Source organism: Ambystoma mexicanum, chromosome 2p (assembly GCF_040938575.1).
Source record: "Ambystoma mexicanum isolate Mex_15411 chromosome 2p, UKY_AmexF1_1, whole genome shotgun sequence".
NCBI lineage: Eukaryota > Metazoa > Chordata > Amphibia > Caudata > Ambystomatidae > Ambystoma > Ambystoma mexicanum.
Window position 1 is genome coordinate 1,446,353,236 of NC_090923.1, and position 19,350 is coordinate 1,446,372,585.

The following is a 19,350-nucleotide window of genomic DNA, read 5'->3' on the forward strand; positions in this document are numbered from 1 at the left end:
TTAAAATTAATTTAGCAGGATTCCATTGTTCAGTCTCTACAGGCTAGACTATGCCAAATCAATTAACATAATAAATAATATAATAATAATAATATAAATAACAGACATTAATTTGACATTGAGACTAGAATAATGAGGTGTTAAAAAAATGTATTAAGAGATATAACGACCTATTCCCATTCATAGCCACTTAAATTCCTGCGTGTTGCTAGATTATTTGTCCTTCAGGTTCTGCGCCATAATTGAGTTTTTGGATGATGGGATCGAGCTATCGTTAAAAGGTTGAAGAGGCAAGTAGGAGAAGGGAGGTTTCTGAGTAGATGTTGGTGAAGTTCAGTGAGGATGAGGTATATCAAAGGAGGAGAGAAGGGCACAGGAACACTGTTCTTCTCCCCCACACAATTGATTTGATCATTAACCCAACCCTAATCTCGAACTTTCAGCCTCATTTCCTGACCAACCTCTGTTACTCTACACTAGCACCCTGCAGAGAGCCTACATTGCTAGCACCCATCATTCCATGTCACACTACTCTATCCTTGACCCATGATCCACTCACACGCAAAACCCTCTTCTGATCTGATGTGTTCACATGGCACAATGAACGCCTCCCCAGGATGATGTAGATACTGCCCAGTGTGACGTCTTTGGACACCATCCGTCAATAATCCACTGGACCACCTTGGTGTCTCACCCTGGAACATACACACCACCACACGTTTATTAATTTGTTGATGCGTATCCATCGTACAGCATGGTTCTCTGCTCTCACTCGCACCACAACTTTAGCAACCAACCTTGCTCTCTCCACCCATTAACCACCACATCCTACTCTCAACAGGAGTTGAAGAGCCAAGAAATGCGTTCTATAGGACCCACTCACATATGAAAATAACTACCAATACCTCTGAAATGAAAGTCACTTAACCTCACTAGAACAGCAGGGTATATAAAAAGGAAAGCTCCCTTGTGGTTCAAATCTCCACTTTGTGCTGCTGGGCCCACTTGCGCGGGAAAAGAAACCCTTGGAATGTAAAAGAGATAGAAGTCCGAAATTATTCACCAGCTCTATAGTTACCAGTGCCATGTATTTAACTTAATGCTCTTTTCTCGGTACATGTTTAACTCTTTTTCTTTACTTTTTAGTTTGTTTGGTTTTAGAACATGAAGAAGACGTCATATCTTCCACATTTACGTTTCTCGTCCTTATGTTTTGTGTGTTTAAAAAAAAAAATGCTTACTGTGACCCCCGTTATTCGTGTGCTGAGATAAAAATGCACCGAGAAAATCACCATCTTTCATTGCACCACAGCTGGGTCCATGCTATGAACCCATTTCATGGATGCAGCATGGTACTAACCAGCATTGGCAATGCCAACAGTTTGGGCTTTCGTGTATGCATGGGAAAGGCACTGTCCAAGTACTGCCGTAGTGGTATTAACTAGGTATTGATGGCAGCAGGTGCAAAATGGAACGAGTACCAGTGCATCTATTAGCAGAGACTGGCAAATGCCTAATAATTGTACACAAGGCAAAACGGTTGACTTTGCCAATGCTTGTTTTTAACAGCCCTTCAGTGAAGGACACACATAATGCTTATAAATCCAGTGGCAGAAGCCAGTCCTGTTTTAAGACATTATTATTACATCAGTAGCTTGCCCAGTTAAGTCATTAACTCTCGCAACACTTTTGAAAAAACATTGGCAGGCACTTTCAGTGCAAAGTTTGATGGTAAGGCTTAATTAAAGCGAGCGCAAGTAGTTGCCATGATGAGGTGTATTGGGCGTGGAGGGGCAGGAACCGGGTGGGAATGCTCTTTGGGGATTAGCAGGGCCATGGGCAGTCAATGGGTGGGCAGATAACCAAACACCTGTAAGTCGTGTGTCCCTCCTCGTGTGCCATTTCTCCCTATATGGACTCGGTGCAATAGTTTCGGCTTTTAGTAATCCTGCTTCCCTTATGCTGGAGGAATAATGATGCATAGGTGTCTTGTTGCAGGGCAAAGTCAAAGGTGTGTCTGTGTTCTTCGCAGTGAACCTTTGATGATGGTGTTATTAATAACAACATTTTCTCTTGCAGATTCTTTTGTTAACAGTCAAGAATGGACACTGAGCAGGTCTGTGCCGGAACTCAAAGTGGTGAGTGTTTCAGAGCTTACTCTCATTGGTTGTCCAACCCTGACTGATCTTGCATGCCTATACTAAAATGACTCGTCCACTCCCTGCTGAGCCAGTGGTCCCTCCCTTCGCTGCAATCATCACATTCTCCCCTGATGAACCATGTATTCTTTATTTACCAGTTCAGACGAGGGCATTTTAGGAACTGTAGCGCTCAATCAAATCATGTTTCCAATCTTAATGCGAATGCTTGCGTCAACTCCTCTGCGTAGAGCTACACAAAGTGGAATTCCTTTGGCCACACTGGCTCGCCTGGCTCATTCCTACTCCCAATGTGTGAGACGTGCCACCCAGTGTGGTAGGTCCCAGAAACTGCTTTGTTCTAGTTGTTGAACCAAGATTTTGCACAGCTTGTCGATGGATCGGCCACGCCCCGATGCTCTGTGCACACTCTTGATAGTTCCTATGGTTTCTCACATTGGTGTGGATTGTGAGCTGCTTATCTAGCAATTATATTCTCCCTACTGCAGTGTCATACCCTGCAGCACTTCAGTTCTCCTGCCTGTGTTGCTTCCACTCAATTTTTTTGTCTTCTATTTATGCCACACTGTAATTGGTTTTGTGCTACAAGAATTTGCTGCAGCGAACTCGTAAGAATTCACTTTCACCTGTCTGGGTAGACCACCCGTTGTGCGCTTGCACTCTTTGTAGCACAATCACATTAAGGCCACTCGCCAGGAGTCACAAGGCCTATGCAGCCTTGGTGAGCTCCTATTCATCAAATGATGCTCCATATTTTCTTCAGAACAAACCAGAGCAAGGTAAGTACTTAGACCAGGCATAGCCTCATGCACACTCAACTTAGGTACTATATTCTTATGGATCTCCCCTGTCCCCCACCCCTCCTGGTATGGTTTTAGCCATGGATGGGTCGTCTAAACCTAGAATATCTAGATGATCGCTGACCCAGGCATAGGCTTGCCTTAGCTGAGGCTACGCCAAAGAAATGAAAGCTGGTGGATGTGAACAAAAACTTGGGCATGGATAACAATTCTGAGGATGAGCTTGCGGTGTATATCTTCACCCCACTGATGTCCTGTTCTTTCTAGTTCTGGCAAGCTCCCTTTTTAATTGCATACTGCTGATTCGCCTCTGCTTTATGAAGGTGTTTTGCCCATGGTATCCACCTCTTCCCCACCGAACAAAAACCTCTCTGAACTGGGTGTTCCACAGGCCAAAGGGATCAGAGAGAAACTAAGCTCATAGTCCTACTTCTAATTGTGAATGCATTTTGTGACTAGAAATCCCCAGCAAGGTGTCTTTTTCACATGGAAAAGGAGTCTATCCTCTGAGAGCCACTAAAAAAAAATGTACCAATCGCTGGTGGTTCATCAATGATATAATCATGTAAACCTACAGACTGGGGTTGTGGCATATATTTCAACTGTTGTATCACTTCCCCAGTAGGTAAAAAATAGATCATACTTTTATGCTCAATTTGGGCAAGAAGGTAGTTGAAGAAACGCATCTTGCTGCCAAAGTCCTCATAGGAGGGGCCAATGGGACAGTGAATGTTTTTATTTTTGTGGGAATGCAGATTTGGCAGTAGTCCTCATTCTGAACAGACACATAAATGTACCTTGAGCTTTCATGAGAAGAATATTTTCAGTTTCATCACCGACTATCTTCCTCCCCTCTGGCGGCAACCCAAAACGGGTTGTGACTCGGAGGACAGTGTAGCATTCTGTCGCACCCCCCTTCTGCCAGCCACACCACCTCCACCTGCTGCCACCCTCTGTCTTCAAACTCACAATATGATGAGGGAAAGAAAGTACATGAGTGCAGGGCTAGAAAGGATGGTAGAGCTACTGATGAAAGCAGCTTGCATACCCTTGTTGCTCAGCTTCTGTCACACTGCGTCCTTTCTTGCGAGTGCGTTTCACTATAATTGTTAATAAGGTTCTCTGTACAACTGCCTGTGTGGACTGCATTTATTTGTATCAGGGTTGTTTGTTCGTGCCGCATTTGTAAACAGCAGAACTGGCCACAGCATAATTTCTTGGGCCTGATTTTTCCATAAATCTTTTTTCCCCCTCGCCGCCAATGCTACCCCTGAAACCCCAAAATACCGAACATGGGGTTCGGGGGACACCCCCGCAGTCCCTGCTCCTCATATTTGTTATTTTGGTTTAGTTCAAATTGGTGACACCCTATTCGATCAAAACGTCTATACAGACAGTTTTTTTTCGATCAAATTGGGTGTTACCGTTTATTTGAGGTACAAGTGAATCTTTGAGCACCGTTACTAATATCTGCCATGTCTGTGTAGCCCACACAATCACATCCTGAATTGTATGCTTTACAGAATTAGGAGAAAGATTGTCCCACAATGATCACCAATAATGTAGATTACGTGAGGTTTTGAAGCATTCCAGTATGCAATCCATCTTTTTCAGCCACCATCTCAAAGTGCTCCAGTAATGATTGCACTGGTACAAAAATCCCTCCTTTTACGAGCAATACAATTAGATTCTGCAGTAAAAAAATGCCCTTATCTGGTAAAGAAAGCAAGCGTCACTCCAAAGTTGGGCTTCTGTGTTGCCACCTCCTCCTTTCCATCGCAAACGTGAATGATGACAATGCTGGTTCATTTGACTCCCCTTACTTGGGCTTCAATTTGTAAAAAATAATTGGGTCAGAAGACTTTGTGATGTATGATACAATAGGGGAAATGGACTGGCACTTTTGATATCAACTTTTGTGCACTCCAAGAGTGTATGATTTTTGCCATTATTCTTTCATCTATATTTAAACAGCCTGGATTAATTTTTACAATCTGTTACAACAGATGTTCCTAGAGATTTACATAAAGTAATGTGTTTAGGCTATGTGGAAGATGTGGAGCTCATATGGAGAATAGCAAATGCACTACAGGAACTCTTGGGTGGGTATGTTGAGTTTATGAGATGCTTGTTAGTGAATAAATGTCAAAGGTTTTCATTTATAAAAGAAGTTTTAAGAACATTCCAAAATGTTATGTGGAAGGTGTTGCGATGAGTGATGAGTCTTGTGGAGTCATCACTAAACACGAGCCTAAAGTCTCCTCCCATGTGGTCAAGGTAAGGCAGCCGCTACCTGAACCTAACCCTGGGGGTGGTATCAGGGAGAAGGATCACATGGGAGGAGATGGCTATCTGGGGGAAGTGGTGACTCCGCTAGGAGAGATGTAGTATTTATCTTCTTCTGAGGGTGAAAGTGAAATTATTCCCAGATACCTAATGGCATATTACCAATGTACCAGGCCCTCCCCTATGACTACCCAAATAAACTGTCTGTGATTAAGTTTTAATGGTACGTGATAAAGTTGTAATTCCAAAAGGCTAGAATAAACATAAATGTACATAAATGTCAGGAAACGAATGCCTTAGGATTACCTTATGGGGAGGGTTTATGTATAGTAAACGGGAAGAAGCTCCTTAGGTTCTTTTCTCTAATATGGGCTTGTGTGTGTGTGTTGGTTGCTAGGTGACAGCTGAAGACGGGGAATCGGATAATGTCTGTTACGAATGGGCTTACTAGCTGAAGACGGATGGGTTAAAGAGAAGCCCGGTTAGAAATTGTTGCGCACCGAAGGCTGTTATAACTAAAAGAACTGTTCACGTGTTGGCTAGCGTTGTTTGTTGTTATACGACGCTAGACTGAAAACCAGATCAGAACGAGCAACGGAGAGGGACTTAACCCGCAACGCCGGAGAAGACAGAATTGGGACAGCGGGTCGGAGGTGTGATTGAACATCGGAGAAAACCGAGTTGAGCTAGTGGGAGTGTGGCTCACCCACAACGTCGAAAGAGGCAGATGATCGCAGCTGTCGAGTCGGCTCAACTACGCAAACAACCCAGCGAGTGAGTAACGCCCATAAGGAAGTAGAAAAGCCACTAACAGTAGAGAGGCACGGTTAAATTTTGTCCACAGAGGCATATCTCCTGTTCACCTATCTATAATATAAAGACTGCTACAAACGGCTTCTACAGCCAATGAATAAATGTTCCAATCTGTGTCTGTGCACACGGGCCTCACTGGGCGTCGGAAAGACAGAAGGGGAGATCAGTAAATGTAAAGACTGTGAGTGAAACGTATGCCGTTTATGGATAAGAATATGAAGGAGGATATTCTTAAAGGAACAGTCTCAAGTGTTTTTGTTATATGGAACTATTTTGAAGTTTGGAGCTCCAAAGGGGCAGAAAGGAATTCTTAAAGAGACAGTACAAAGACACCTGAAAGAATTTGCAAAGAAAGGAGAATGTACAGGAATAGATGAACTTTATATATCTACGAGAAGAAAAGAGGCAACAGATCTAAAAGGGGAAAAAAACATGTCAACAGAGATCTCTTACTTTTAAGCTACAGAATGTCTTACAGAGGAACCAAGCGACTCTTCATCTACCAGTATCCTTTAAGGCTGAAAAGAGAAAAGAGTTTCAAGTTAATAAAGTTAAATTTTATTGTGAAAATTGACATTGTTTCCGTGTATCACTTTTACCTTCAAAAGATACGGTTAGACTGTCATGGGAAAACATATAGACAGAATAAGTTGGTGCCTCAAGGGTTCAAGACTTAAAAATGAAAACCTTGAATTGTTCTAATTCTGCCTTAAATAGAAATTCTCACTCCAATGTATGTGGAATTACAAACTTTTTTCACAATCTCTCCTTACCCTAATAACTCTCAGTACATAAAGCAGTCTGAATTAACTGAAAGTAACATATAACACACTAATGTCACACAATCCTCTATTGACTTCAGTTCCCATAATGCCAGTGGTACTGAGATGAGGAAGAAGGGTTTACAGGCAATGAAGATTCAGAATGTTGTTTATTCAAAGGTGTGGTCTAGTTGCTGCAGACCAAAGTACCTGCATGTGATATTAAAATCCCAAGATGAGATGCATTGCCCCATGTTATTATTGTTGTCTCAAATTACTAAGTCGTATCTGCACATGTACCCCGATTTGACCTGATTGTTGTAAAAAACAATAAAATATTTTGTTGGGAAAAAAAAACATCCCAAGATGAGGCACAGCTGCAGGAAGGAGGTGATGGAGAGCAAGGAGGCAGAGGAAGGCTGTGCAGGAGGCGTCGCTGATTAAGCTATCTGCAGTGCAGGAGCAGCCACGGAAAGAAGCACGCCAGCAGAAGGCACCATGGAGGGTAAGGGTGAGCGGAAGTGCAGAGTACGAACAGCGGGAAGTGGCGTGCCAAGAAGAAAACCAGCTGCAGAGGACACATCCTCCCAAAGCATCATTCGGCAAGTCCGTGAAGCCGCGGAAGATCAACTGAGTTGTCAGAGCTCCAGAAGACCAACGCACATCTTACCGAAGGAAAGTGGAAGGAGAGAGAGCGAGCTGGGCACCAGGGACATCATTTGGGGTTGCAAATGCAGCTAAATGTGCCACATCATTTTTCACCTTGAATCTACATCTTGTTAGCTGTTGGTGAAATCGGAGGGATGCAGGAAAAACCATGAAGCCGCCATCACTAACAGGTTGGCAGCCCATTAGTGAAGAATGCCTGAATGGTTGGGTTCAGAGGCGGTGCAACTCATTCCCAGTACTGTAGCAACAGGCAGGGTATCGGGGCTAGGTCAGGCTAGATCGGAATGGGTAAGAGCAGCCTGCAGTACGTAGTAAATGCACAGCATAAACGCAAAGCTCATTTGTTTCTCGTTGTCTGCTTTGCACATCCAGTGAGCCACTGGTCCTGTGATGAGAGGGGTGTGCCCCAATGGCTTCTGCCACCAATCCTGTCTGGGTACTGTGTGATCTGACCCAGATCGGCCAGACCTGCATCGCAGGCACAATGCAGATAGACGAAAGGTGATGCAAAGTGAGATAATTAATTTACATGACGTTGCCCTCCACCTCTGAAGTAAACCACCTGTTGCTTACTCAAGCAAAAAAATATATACATTTGGAAGAGTAGCTCAGGGGCAGCGCACTTGCTTTGGGAACAAGAGGATGCAGTGCAACACGGGTACAGTTCCTGCTTCATTGCTGGAAGAGGCTGGTATTAAGCAAGATATAAAGGACCAAAGAAAATAATGAAATGGGCCTTTTCTAGGGTTGATGTCATTGAGATACTTCTGCTGTTTATATTTTTCAAATAGAAACCCCCTGTAATTACTGTGACCTGCAACACATCCTCCCCATGTATCACCCATCTAACAAAATAAACTGTGGTTTACTTAACCAAATATGCAAAACAGAAAGGTGATGGCTGGAAGGTTTCAAGTTTCAAAATAAGGTAGTCCTAGTGGCGTTGTATATAAAAAAAAGCACTATAATAAGAAACCTATTGCCAAACCTCAAGAAAAGAAAGAAGTGTTCACAAATAATATGTCAGGATGTGTAGCCTGGATCTTCCTTCCCCACGTTTTGAGCACAGGGTACAATAAGGTCATGGAGCACAGCACACACTCAAGCAACCTCAGCATGAGCCAACAGTTCTGTTCCAGTTTATCAGGAGCCTCGATGACCAAGTCTCGTTTCCCTTGAAAGGCTGTCTCCTTCGAGGGCCTGATGTGTTCAAATAACAAACCAAAGGTTCCTTCAACAAAATGAAAGTTTGTTTCCTGGTTTTATTTGGGGGTGAGGGTTCTTCACCCTGGGTCCCCCTTTTCTGGGTGCTGACCCTTATTCCTCATTGTGTTGGGTGATTAGTTTTCACCCCCTGGATCTCCCTCTTTGTTTGGATCTTAAAACAGTTTGTTTCGATATCAAGACCTTCGGTGGATGCGATTTCCTGGTCCAGAAGGCCTAATAGATTTACCATGAAAAGAACTAACAAACACAAAGTTCTCTTTTACCTATTTCTCGGCTGATGCATTCAACCCAGGGTCCCCCTCTTGAGGGCACAGACCACCTCTCTGCTTTCAGCCTCCCTCCACCGGATGCACTGTGGCTTTTCTCAAGTGATGGATTTACCCTTGGGTCTCCCTCTTCAGGGTGCAGCCCCCTCTTTGCTTTCAGCCTCCCTCCACCAGGTACACTATGGCTTTTCCTTCCTTCACAAATCTTAATGTATTTTTAAACTGTTCCAGTGGACATCCCTCAACCGGGTTCACTCTTGCCAACTTCACATTCACTTATACTTTCAATGTTCACAGGATTCATTTCCCTTACTTTCGTTTTAGTTCTTAGGTCAAAGGCTTTCGACTGTACAGGGATTTTGCTTGATCTCCTCTATGACCACTTTGACCTATCTTGGCAGCTCTCCTACCACCTTCTGGTATCTGTAGTTTCTCTCAGTCGGGGATTGACCAGGGTTTCTCGGAGCAGCACCCACGTGGTACCGGTCCCCTTTTGCAGCTGGTCTCCCCTACACAATGTTGAATTCTTTTAAACTTCTCTCAATTAGCGACTTTCATTCACCACAGCTTGGTTCCCATCGGCTCTCCCCTTGACTCACCGCCTGTGATGAACAGCTTGGCTTTCCTTTTTACTGGAGTCAAGGACAGTACCACGGAAGCAGGAGTCTCCCTCACTACGGCTTATCAACGTCGATACGCTCTGTATACCTTTGACATCTGCTGCAACACACTTGGCTATTATCTTCGGTCTTGCGTTTCCTTCAGCGCAGGGTTTGCAGGGTTTTGTCAAAAAGGGCAAGGTCGTGTCCTCGTCAGCCTCTCGATTTTTGCCACCTTTCTTCTCCTCTTGAACTGCTGGGTCTGGATAGCTGTCTCATTGTGTTGTGCGGTCTGTCTTGCACGTTCTGTCCTCTCTTGCTCCACCTTTTTTTCCCTGTGAGGAAAGGGCCGTCAGGTGTGTGCGATTCTCGTCAATTGCCTGACTTTTGTACTGCGACATGTCAGGTAAACGGCTCTGGTGTTAGTCCGTTGTGCGAAAGTGTTTGTGTTAGAAAAAGGGGGGGGGCAGTGTTTTCGAATGTCCTGTGTGGCAGGATGGGGAAGACGTATTGAAGGAAAAAGAATACCACGCCCAACTCCCACTCCCCGAGGACCCCCATCCAGATGATCCTCCCTGACTGGTCCACCCCTAGGAACTGGATCCAATAGCGATGGCTGTGTCCTGGTGACCTGGATGGCAGATCCCTGGGGACTAGCTAGGAAGACACCATCATGTTTCTCACAGCTGGAACACATGACATCCCTTCCTGTGATGTCATCAGAGGTCAAGGGTCATGTAATGGCACTACCCCTGCCATTTTGGTGAAATAACGTCTCTGCTGGACACCGCAACGCCCAACCACGAGAAGGAGCTGCCTCAGAGAGCCAGTGAGTTGTATAGAAGCAAATGCTAACGCTGGGGCACTCTGTACAAGGCCGTTGTTACAAAATAACAATTTGAATACCAATCGATTAATGAATCGAAGCAGAAACCATTTGAGTCTGAATACTACAGAAGTAAAGAGTGACGGAACCGTAAAGGCCCTTTATAGAGGACTAGCAGTGGGGAAAGCTTATAACTAGCATTACCCACAGCCAAGAGGTTGTGCAAAAACCCTATTACGACAACCACAGAGAAAAGCTCATAATCAACATTATCATCAGCCAAGAAGTTGTGAGGAAACTTCCATAAAATACCTAAGGTACAGATCCCCTTATAAGAGATATACTTTAAGGAAAGCCTTTATCTCAACATTGCCAACAGCCAAGAGGCTGCACAATCATACAGAGGCGACAAGGGCGCAACACCACCTTTTTGGGATATGAACTGGGGGAAACTTGTAACCCAAACTGCTACCAGTCAAGAGGCTGTCTAGAAGCCACTAAGACATTTTTAAAATAATTCCTCAAGATTTCAGTTTGGGGAAAACTGGAACAACCACTGTCAGACTATAAGAAAAGGCAGGCATAGATGGGTGTAAAGAATCAATATTGCCATCAAGTTTGAAAGTATTTTTCTTCCTGGTAGGCGAGTATACCAGGAAAGGGATTATAGTGGCTTTTCCAGGCAGGCAAGTGGACCAGGAAAGAAGATGGTTTGATGAAATATATTAGTGATAAAATGTTGTGATGGAACAACCCTTTTATGAACTAAGGTATTAATTTGCTTCATCATTGATTTGAAGGTGCATGAGAGAAAGATTGAAGTGCTAGCCTGACAAAATTAATTCATTTGAAGAAGGCGTTATATGTCCACTGAGCAATTGCTTTTCAAAAGGGCCATTGTGGAAAACACCAGTTGGTTTTTGAACTGTCAACAAACCTTTGTGGGGAAATGTCCAAGGTAAAGACGCAGTGTTTGGAAGAGACCCTTTCCATTACATTGAACAGAACTTTGTTAAATTGATGATTCAGAGCAGTGTTCAAAGTATTATGGCATTTGTCCAGGGGAAGGGAGTTCAATCCTGGTCACAAGGAGAACTTTTCAGTTTGAATTGAGAAACTGTTTAAACTAAAGTTAGACATATTTCCCTTGAATAGTTTTGTTGTGTATATTAGTGTGAGGATCAGAGACCTCTTGTACAATGGGTCATTTTTCTTTAGTTTTAGTTTGCTAGGTAGGGATGCATTTGTTCAGATAAGGAAAGATAGGCGTTAATCCAACCCTTTTTTCTTTCAATAAAATGGCACGTTTTGATAACGTTATCTTTGTGTCTGTCTCACATTTCTGACTCCTCACAGTTGTCTAGCGTGAATATTTTTGACTATTTGGGAATTAGCATTTCTGATACAAGATCATGGCACCAACAGATCGATTAAGTTACATCTCCTATGAACCAAGCCTATATGGGCATTTCACACTTTATGTTAAAAGTATAGGAGACTATGTCAGTAGGTATAGCCCAATATGGTGATAACTGAACATACGTTCTAAAAACAGTATTGGCAGTAATGACTGTGACAGCTGAGGATTAATTTGTATTATGAGACACAGCATATTCCGGTATCCTGTAAACCTCAAAATTCTACTCACCATTTATTGATTTCCGTTTGGGCAAATGATAAAGTGATTCTTGATATGTTAATATTGAATGATGTATGGGATTTAGCGAAGGTACAGGATTTTTTGTTTTGGCTATCCTAGGTTAACGAATGCCTGACTGAATTTGGTTTAGATTACCTTTTCTAAATTGCTGCTGAATCAGGCTGTGAAATTAAAGCAATATTTTATTTTTATATGCCCGGAACAACATAAACCTACAGTTAAATAGGGTGACCAAATGTCAAAGTTTCGCCGGGACTGTCCCATCTCCTAATGTTGATAATGTCATAAAATCACCAATGTATCAACTGAAAAGGATACGGAAACCAATAAAGGATACAATTTGGTAGGGCTCTTCCGGATCCTATTTTCACACGACTTGATTGTAGGCAGGTCAAATTAGACCTTCCAAATGATACAACTCTCTGACTGGATAAAACAGGCAGAGAGATGGATCACTGGAAAGGGCGTGGGAATTGTGTAGGAAGTATGCCTAGGATAGATAAAGTATCATAAGAAACTGTCCCAATCGAATTCCTAAGATAACACAGTTTAGCATTAATTCAGACACTGACCTTATGGCAAAAACTGAAGTAATCCACGAAGGTTCCTTGAAGAAAACCAGGAGTTGAACAAACGACAAAGGAAGGGAAGATTAGTAAGGGAGACTTATCCCGAACGGCAGGAGGCTCTCGCTAGATACCGGGTTGGTGCACCACAGGATAGCGTCCAAAGTACTGTGCACAATAACCTTCAAATAGTTCATGAAATACTTCCTTTCCCACGATGAACAAAAATTAGAATTTCACCTGTTAACTGTCACAGGTACCAAAGGTTCAAAATAGTTCGGAAAACCACGTGCAGGATTGCACGGGATAGAATACACACAGCCAGGCCAGTCACGCTTGAAAACAGCGTCCGCGTGTAGATATTTAGCACGCAAACAGGATTCACGCAGCTCAGGACAGCCGCGCTTGCAGACAGCGTCCGCGTGGAGATTTGGCACGCGAACAGGGTTCACGCAGCTCAGGACAGCCGCGCTTGCAGACAGCTTCCGCGTGGAGATTTGGCACGCGAACAGGATTCACGCAGCTCAGGACAGCCGCGCTTGCTGACAGCGTTCGCGTGGAGATTTGGCACGCGAACAGGATTCACGCAGCTCAGGACAGTCGCGCTTGCAGACAGCGTCCGCATGGAGATTTGGCACGCGAACAGGATTCACGCAGCTCGGGACAGCCGCGCTTGCAGACAGCGTCCGCGTGGAGATTTGGCACGCGAACAGGATTCACGCAGCTCAGGACAGCCGCGCTTGCTGACGGCGTCCACGTGGAGATTTGGCACCCGAACAGGATTCACGCAGCTCAGGACAGCCGCGCTTGCAGACAGCGTCCGCGTGGAGATTTGGCACGCGAACCGGATTCACGCAGCTCAGGACAGCCGCGCTTGCAGACAGCGTCCACATGGAGATTTAGCACGCGAACAGGATTCACGCAGATCAGGACAGCCGCGCTTGCAGACAGCGTCCGCGTGGCGACTTGGCACGCGAACAGGAAACACGCAGCTCTGGAATTAGCGTGTGGAGGAAACACGCTCAAAATAGGCCAAAGAAATTGCTGAAGGGAATGCGAGAACGCAGGTCCGGAGTTCAGCTGCCAAAACGCCAAAATTGACTTAATCAGAAGCAGCGATTGGAGTTTCCACGCTGCTTATGTATGCACTGCCGTGATACACGTGACGGACCTAAGTCACGTGAAATTTAACGACGTGAAAAATGCAGACGTCGTTTTCCGGGCAATGCATCGAACAACCTCCATTTTGAGTAGAATGGTCTAGTGGTTCTATGGGCGTAACTCATTTTGTATGGAGAAGTCGTTCCTGGTCCAGAGGTATGTCCAGCAGGCGTGACAGATAATGAAAGAACTCGTGTATTCAATAGCTGTGGAAGAAAATTGATAACAAGTCTATGCTTTTACCAACTTCTCTTATTTCTAAATAGACCAGCTTGAAATAAGGAAATAATGTTTTTGTAGATGTACAAATTGGTAGAATCAAATATGCCTAGGCTGTTTTTTCCGTAATTGGTATACTGCTCCTCATAAGCATTTTTCTACTACCAATATTGAGGTCTTAATGTTGTGTGGCTTATTTTTGTCTTGTGCAAGATCAAAGAGTTTGTTGTAGTCAAGAACATTTTCTAGTTGGAGCAATGAAAATTAGTGAAAGGAATTTTACTTGTATTTATTGAATTTTGTATTTAATGTTGGAGTTTGATTAACTTGTATTCGAAATGACCTCCAATTTACCTACATGGTTCAGATGTTGGCAATATGGGAAAATATCCCTCTGCTCAGGGGACTTGTCAGACGCATGAAGGGGATAGCCTTTAGTTCAAGGTTTTTATTTTGATTTGTAGAATGTCTCTGGGAGTTGGTGTGCTCTTAAGGCCTTCTGTGACACTTAACATTCGTTTTAATTAAGACTAACCGCCTATTTAGAAGGGTGACTGTTAATTAAGATCCAAAATACCAAAAATTGGGTCACATGAGGAAATCTCTGAAACAAATTAAAAAGTGTTGTCACTTTGATCCACTGTCTATGTAAGATGTTTTAGAAACATCATGACTTTCATTATAGCACTGTCTCAATAACTATAGGCTCCCATCCTATCAGAATATAGAGAGTGGTGCTAAATTACTAACCCAGTACGAGTAGATGACTTGTGTGTAGTGGGAACAGATGCATTATCAATGTCTCGTTATTTAGATGTCATCACTACACATTGCACAGCACAATGCAATTTCTTATATTAGTCAGTGTACAATAACTATACGAGGATGAGACATGGTAAGGGTTGGAACAATGCTACATACACTGCTGGAGTCTAACCTGCCACAAAAAAAACATCCCTTGTTGCAGACACTCCTCAAATAATGAGTTTGTAACTCTTGCAGCCCAAGTTCAGATCACTTGATGCAGGTGCTGTCACCCAGATTTACTTGCTGTGATCAGCAGAATTTGCATCTGTTGCTCCTTATTTTAAACTTGGAGCCATATGACTGAACCAGTTTGATCTGTGCCATGGAACCATGTGGCCTTGTGTAATCTCAAAGGATGCTTGGGATTATAGTTTATCTAACAGTGTTGACTGTTACAATAGGCGAACAAACATTAGCATGTCCTGTGTTGTCACAGAAGAAAACAGGTAAATTGATGGATAACTGAAGGTTCAATATCTCATTGAGAACATGTTATCACAGAGAGCCAGAATTCATTATTGTTCCAGTTCCTCGGCCACCATTTCCAATACTGATTGCAAAGGTAGAAAGAATCTGCCTCGTTGCAGGAGCAGTAGACTTAAGTTCCACTGATCGAAAGATGTGGGGAATTTTGGTTACACGATACTTCCATGTCTCCTAGAAGGAAGAGGTGGGAGCTCCCCGAACATGTACTTGTATGGCTCTAGCCAATTCTTTTTCCCTTCCAGAAATGTTAATAATGTTAACTATAGCTCAGGTGTTGGAGATTCAAGGAAATCTGATTCTACTTCGTGGACCCATGCATCCTTGTTCTGCTCTGACAAGTTCACAAACAATGTCTCAAGTTCACATGGGAGAGTGACAATTTCAATGCAAGTTTATCTCTTGTGTCTTGAAAGCAGCACTGAATGTACTTATCGAAACCCTGGCCCCACTCTCAGCGTTCCAGAGGCTTCACTTAGTCCACAGTTCTACATCCATAAACAGCTGTTTAGTAGAAGTCCCTGGCCACTGGACACTTTTTTGAATGTAGCCTTTTTTTATAAATATTCCAAAATAGTCCTCACAGATGTGAGGAATCTGAGTGCTTCCTCACTTCTTTCCTCAATATATCCTCCTCCCAAGTGGGCAGGGAAAGGCCTTCACTTTTTTGAATTCTGACCCTGGGGGTTGATATGCAAGGGAGGCTCACCTGGGTGGAGGAGACTTTTGGAGTGAAGATGAGGCACCCTTGGGTGATACATGTGTAACAAACTGTTACATGTCTTTACATCGAAAATCTGATATCAAGTGCATGTTTTACTGAATATTTATTACCGAAAACTGTTTTACCGAATTTACAGTGAAAGGTGTTTATATACCGAAACATTTACCAAAAAGCATTTCTGTATAGAAACACTTTTCACTTTTTGAATGTAAATTTGGTAAAAGAGCTTTATGTAAAAAAAAAAAAAAAAACAGTAAAACATGCACTCGATTTGCTCCTATAAATGTTGTTTGTTGTATAATAATTAATATTCATGCATGCTAGCTACCACAGACAATGCAACATCTACTTTCCATAACAAGGAGCAAAGTATGTTTACACTCTTTGACCCTGAAGTGTCTTCACAATACTGCTGGAAAGAGTGCCGCATGAGCGAAATGCATTGTTATGTGTGCTGCAGCCTGCACAGTAATTGCCGCTCCATGCTGTTGCTGGCTATATGACAAATACTGCATTTTGTACGCTTGTAACTTCCCATTTCCTGGAGGAGTTCCTTATGCCTACGCTGTTTGATGCTGGAGCGACTTCACAAATACTGCCAGAAAGCAAGTGCACAGTGTTTTGTGCACTGAGTGCTGTAATTGCTGCTCTTTGATGTTGATGGCTACCATAGACACTTGGAGCTTCTCATTTCCAGAAGGAGCCGCCACATATGCCTACACTATTTAACACTGATTGTCTGCAAAAATGCTGCCGTGCAAAGTGGTATACAGACTATACAACACATTTATTTATTTTCGATATTAAAACATTCAATATAAGATTTTTTTTGATGTAAGTCATTCAACAAATATTTTTGGGTGAAGAAGCACTCGAGATAAATTAATTTGTTATATAGTCTGTATACCAAGGAACTCATTGTAGCAACAGTAAAGACAGACACAAGTGATCACAGTTCAATGGTGTTTATTAAACTGTATATGCAGGTTTGAAAAACGCTTAATCTAAGCCTAAATCTAACATGAGAGCAAGCTACAACCATCAAATGATAAAGCAGTCCTAGTGGCATCTTGTTAAATAAAAGGGCCTATACTAAGAAAAACATATTGCCAATCCTTACGCTAAATACAAAGAGTGTGAGATGAGGTTCACAGGTAAAGAAGAAGTGTTTACAAATAATAGGTCAGGGTGTGGTAGTCTGGTCTCCCTTACCCACGTTTTGAGCACGGGACAATGTAGGACTCTGGAGCACAGCACACGCTCGAGCTTTCAAAGGATTTTGTACAGAGGAATTTACTAGACCCCTGTATAACCACTTTGACCCCTTTCTTGCCTTTCTCCAAAGGCCTTCTGGTTACGGTAGTTCAACAACAGGGTAATCGGCCAGAGTTTCTCAAGTGAACACACACGTGGTGCTTGACTCTATGCTGGCTTTCCCCTTGCATATCAATAATTATTTTGTACTTTCTTTCATCAGTCGCTTGCTACTTTCGTTCATCACAGTTTGGTTTCTTAACGGCTCTCCCCTATACTTACCCGGCTGTGATGAACTGCTTGGCTTTTCTTGCCTCCGGAGTCAAGGCTGGTACCACAGTGGCAAGCATCTCCCCTCGGGCTATCAGCGGAGGAGGTACTTGTAAACCGTTGACTCCTGCTGCCACAAACGCTGGCTATTGTTCGTGGTCTTACGATGCCTTCTGTGGAGGTTTCACAGGCCTGGCTCGGAAAGGGCAAGGTTGTTTCTCTCATTGTCACCCTCTCGGTTTGTGCCGTCTTTCTCCTCCTCTTGAACTGCCGTGCTGAGTTAGCTCTCTCGTTGTGCGGTTGTCTTGCTTGTATTGTGCTCTTGTGCTCCACCTTGTATCCCTGTGGGGAAGGGAAAGGGCCGTATTATGTGTGTGATTCTGGTCAATTGCCTGACCCTTTTTTTGGTGTTGGTAAAGGGTTTGAGTATTCTATGGGGTAGGATGGGGAAAGGGTGTTATACAGAATTATAACCCTTGTACTACAGTGTTTGGAAAACTCAGAAAGGTGAGATTGGTAGGGTTTGGGAGACCGACAGGAAAGACCAGGATTATTATCGTGAAATGAACGGAGGGGATTGTGGGAGCGGTAGTGTTTTGTCATGGTGTTCATGAAAGAATGATCAAGGGGACGTAGAGAAGAATGATGGGAAGTATTTGAGTAGGAAATAGGAAAACGGGTATTCCGGAAGAGGTACTTTTTGGGTGCAACCAGGTTTGGGACACGAGGAGAGAAGCGGAGACCCGGAGAGACTGCAGTAGCAGAGGACAGAAACCAAAGAGAAGCCAGGTCGAGAGAAGTGGAACCGGCGTTGTGGAACGCTTTGGAGATGCCGGGAGCGGAGAGAAGCTCCTTGGGCGTTTGTACAGGAACGCGAGGACAGTGTTTACTAGTGTTTCAGGGAAGGCAGCTGGGTAAAGTGAGGTCATTTGAGCAGGTGCCTGTGAAAAGGTGGCGGAAGGCAGAGAGAGCCAAAGGAGGTTCTTCAGTGCCACACAGAAGCCGACCGACACGCGACTGGAAACCAGTGAATCTGCCCAGAAGGCAGGCAAACCCTGCGGCATGTCGAATGAACTGCAGAAGCTGGGAAAGGGCGCAACTAGTAAAGGTCTGGAAATGCAGGACCTGAAACTGTTAAAGAGGCAAAAAGTGATTGCTAATAGTCAAGTGGCCACTATTGAAAGCCAAGTTATCAATCAACTGAATTAATAGTTGTAATGAACATTTTCAAGAGGCAAAAATGTAAAGAGGCATTGCCAATAATCAAGTGAACATTTGTCAAAGAAGCAAGTTATTGTTTAAGGAGTGAATGATTGTAATGAACATTGACAAGATGCAAATTAGCATTGCCAAGAGTCAAACACGGGATACGTTTCCTAGCAGGAGTCTGTACTGGGAAGCTTATACTGGTCTTGTACTGGTCTTTGTAAGCAAGAACTGCAAATGAATGGTGATAAAGCAAATATCAAGTATATATATATGAATGAAAATTAAGTCAAGCATAAAATGTATTGGTTGTGTGACCTGTAATGAGTAGACCATGTGGTCCGACAACTGCGCCTAGACTGGAGGAATCCACCTAAGGAAAAGCCACTTTTGTCATTGAACCCAGGAAGATATATGTAAACTGAAATTAAAGAACTGAATTCTATAACTGTGTGAAAGGTGACTAAACCAGAAGAGCTGGGGAGCATCCCAGGGGTCTGTGTTGTTTGGAACATTGAGAGATTTGGAAGATGGTTTTGTTTGAGAATCTTGAAAGATTCGAAAGCATGGGGATGGGAACCCCTATCTGATAAC

At 43.4% G+C, this 19,350-nt stretch overlaps 1 protein-coding gene across 6 annotated transcripts in view; it reads left to right on the forward strand.

The window, feature by feature from the left end:
• Positions 1 to 19,350, forward strand: part of AGAP3 (ArfGAP with GTPase domain, ankyrin repeat and PH domain 3) — a 1,746,798-nt gene that overhangs the window by 362,821 nt on the left and 1,364,627 nt on the right. For all 6 annotated transcript variants that reach the window (XM_069646010.1, XM_069646012.1, XM_069646011.1 and 3 more), the window contains exon 2: positions 2,080 to 2,138. In XM_069646010.1, coding sequence (XP_069502111.1) covers positions 2,080 to 2,138 — 59 coding nt within the window. The remainder of the gene's footprint in view (positions 1 to 2,079; positions 2,139 to 19,350) is intronic.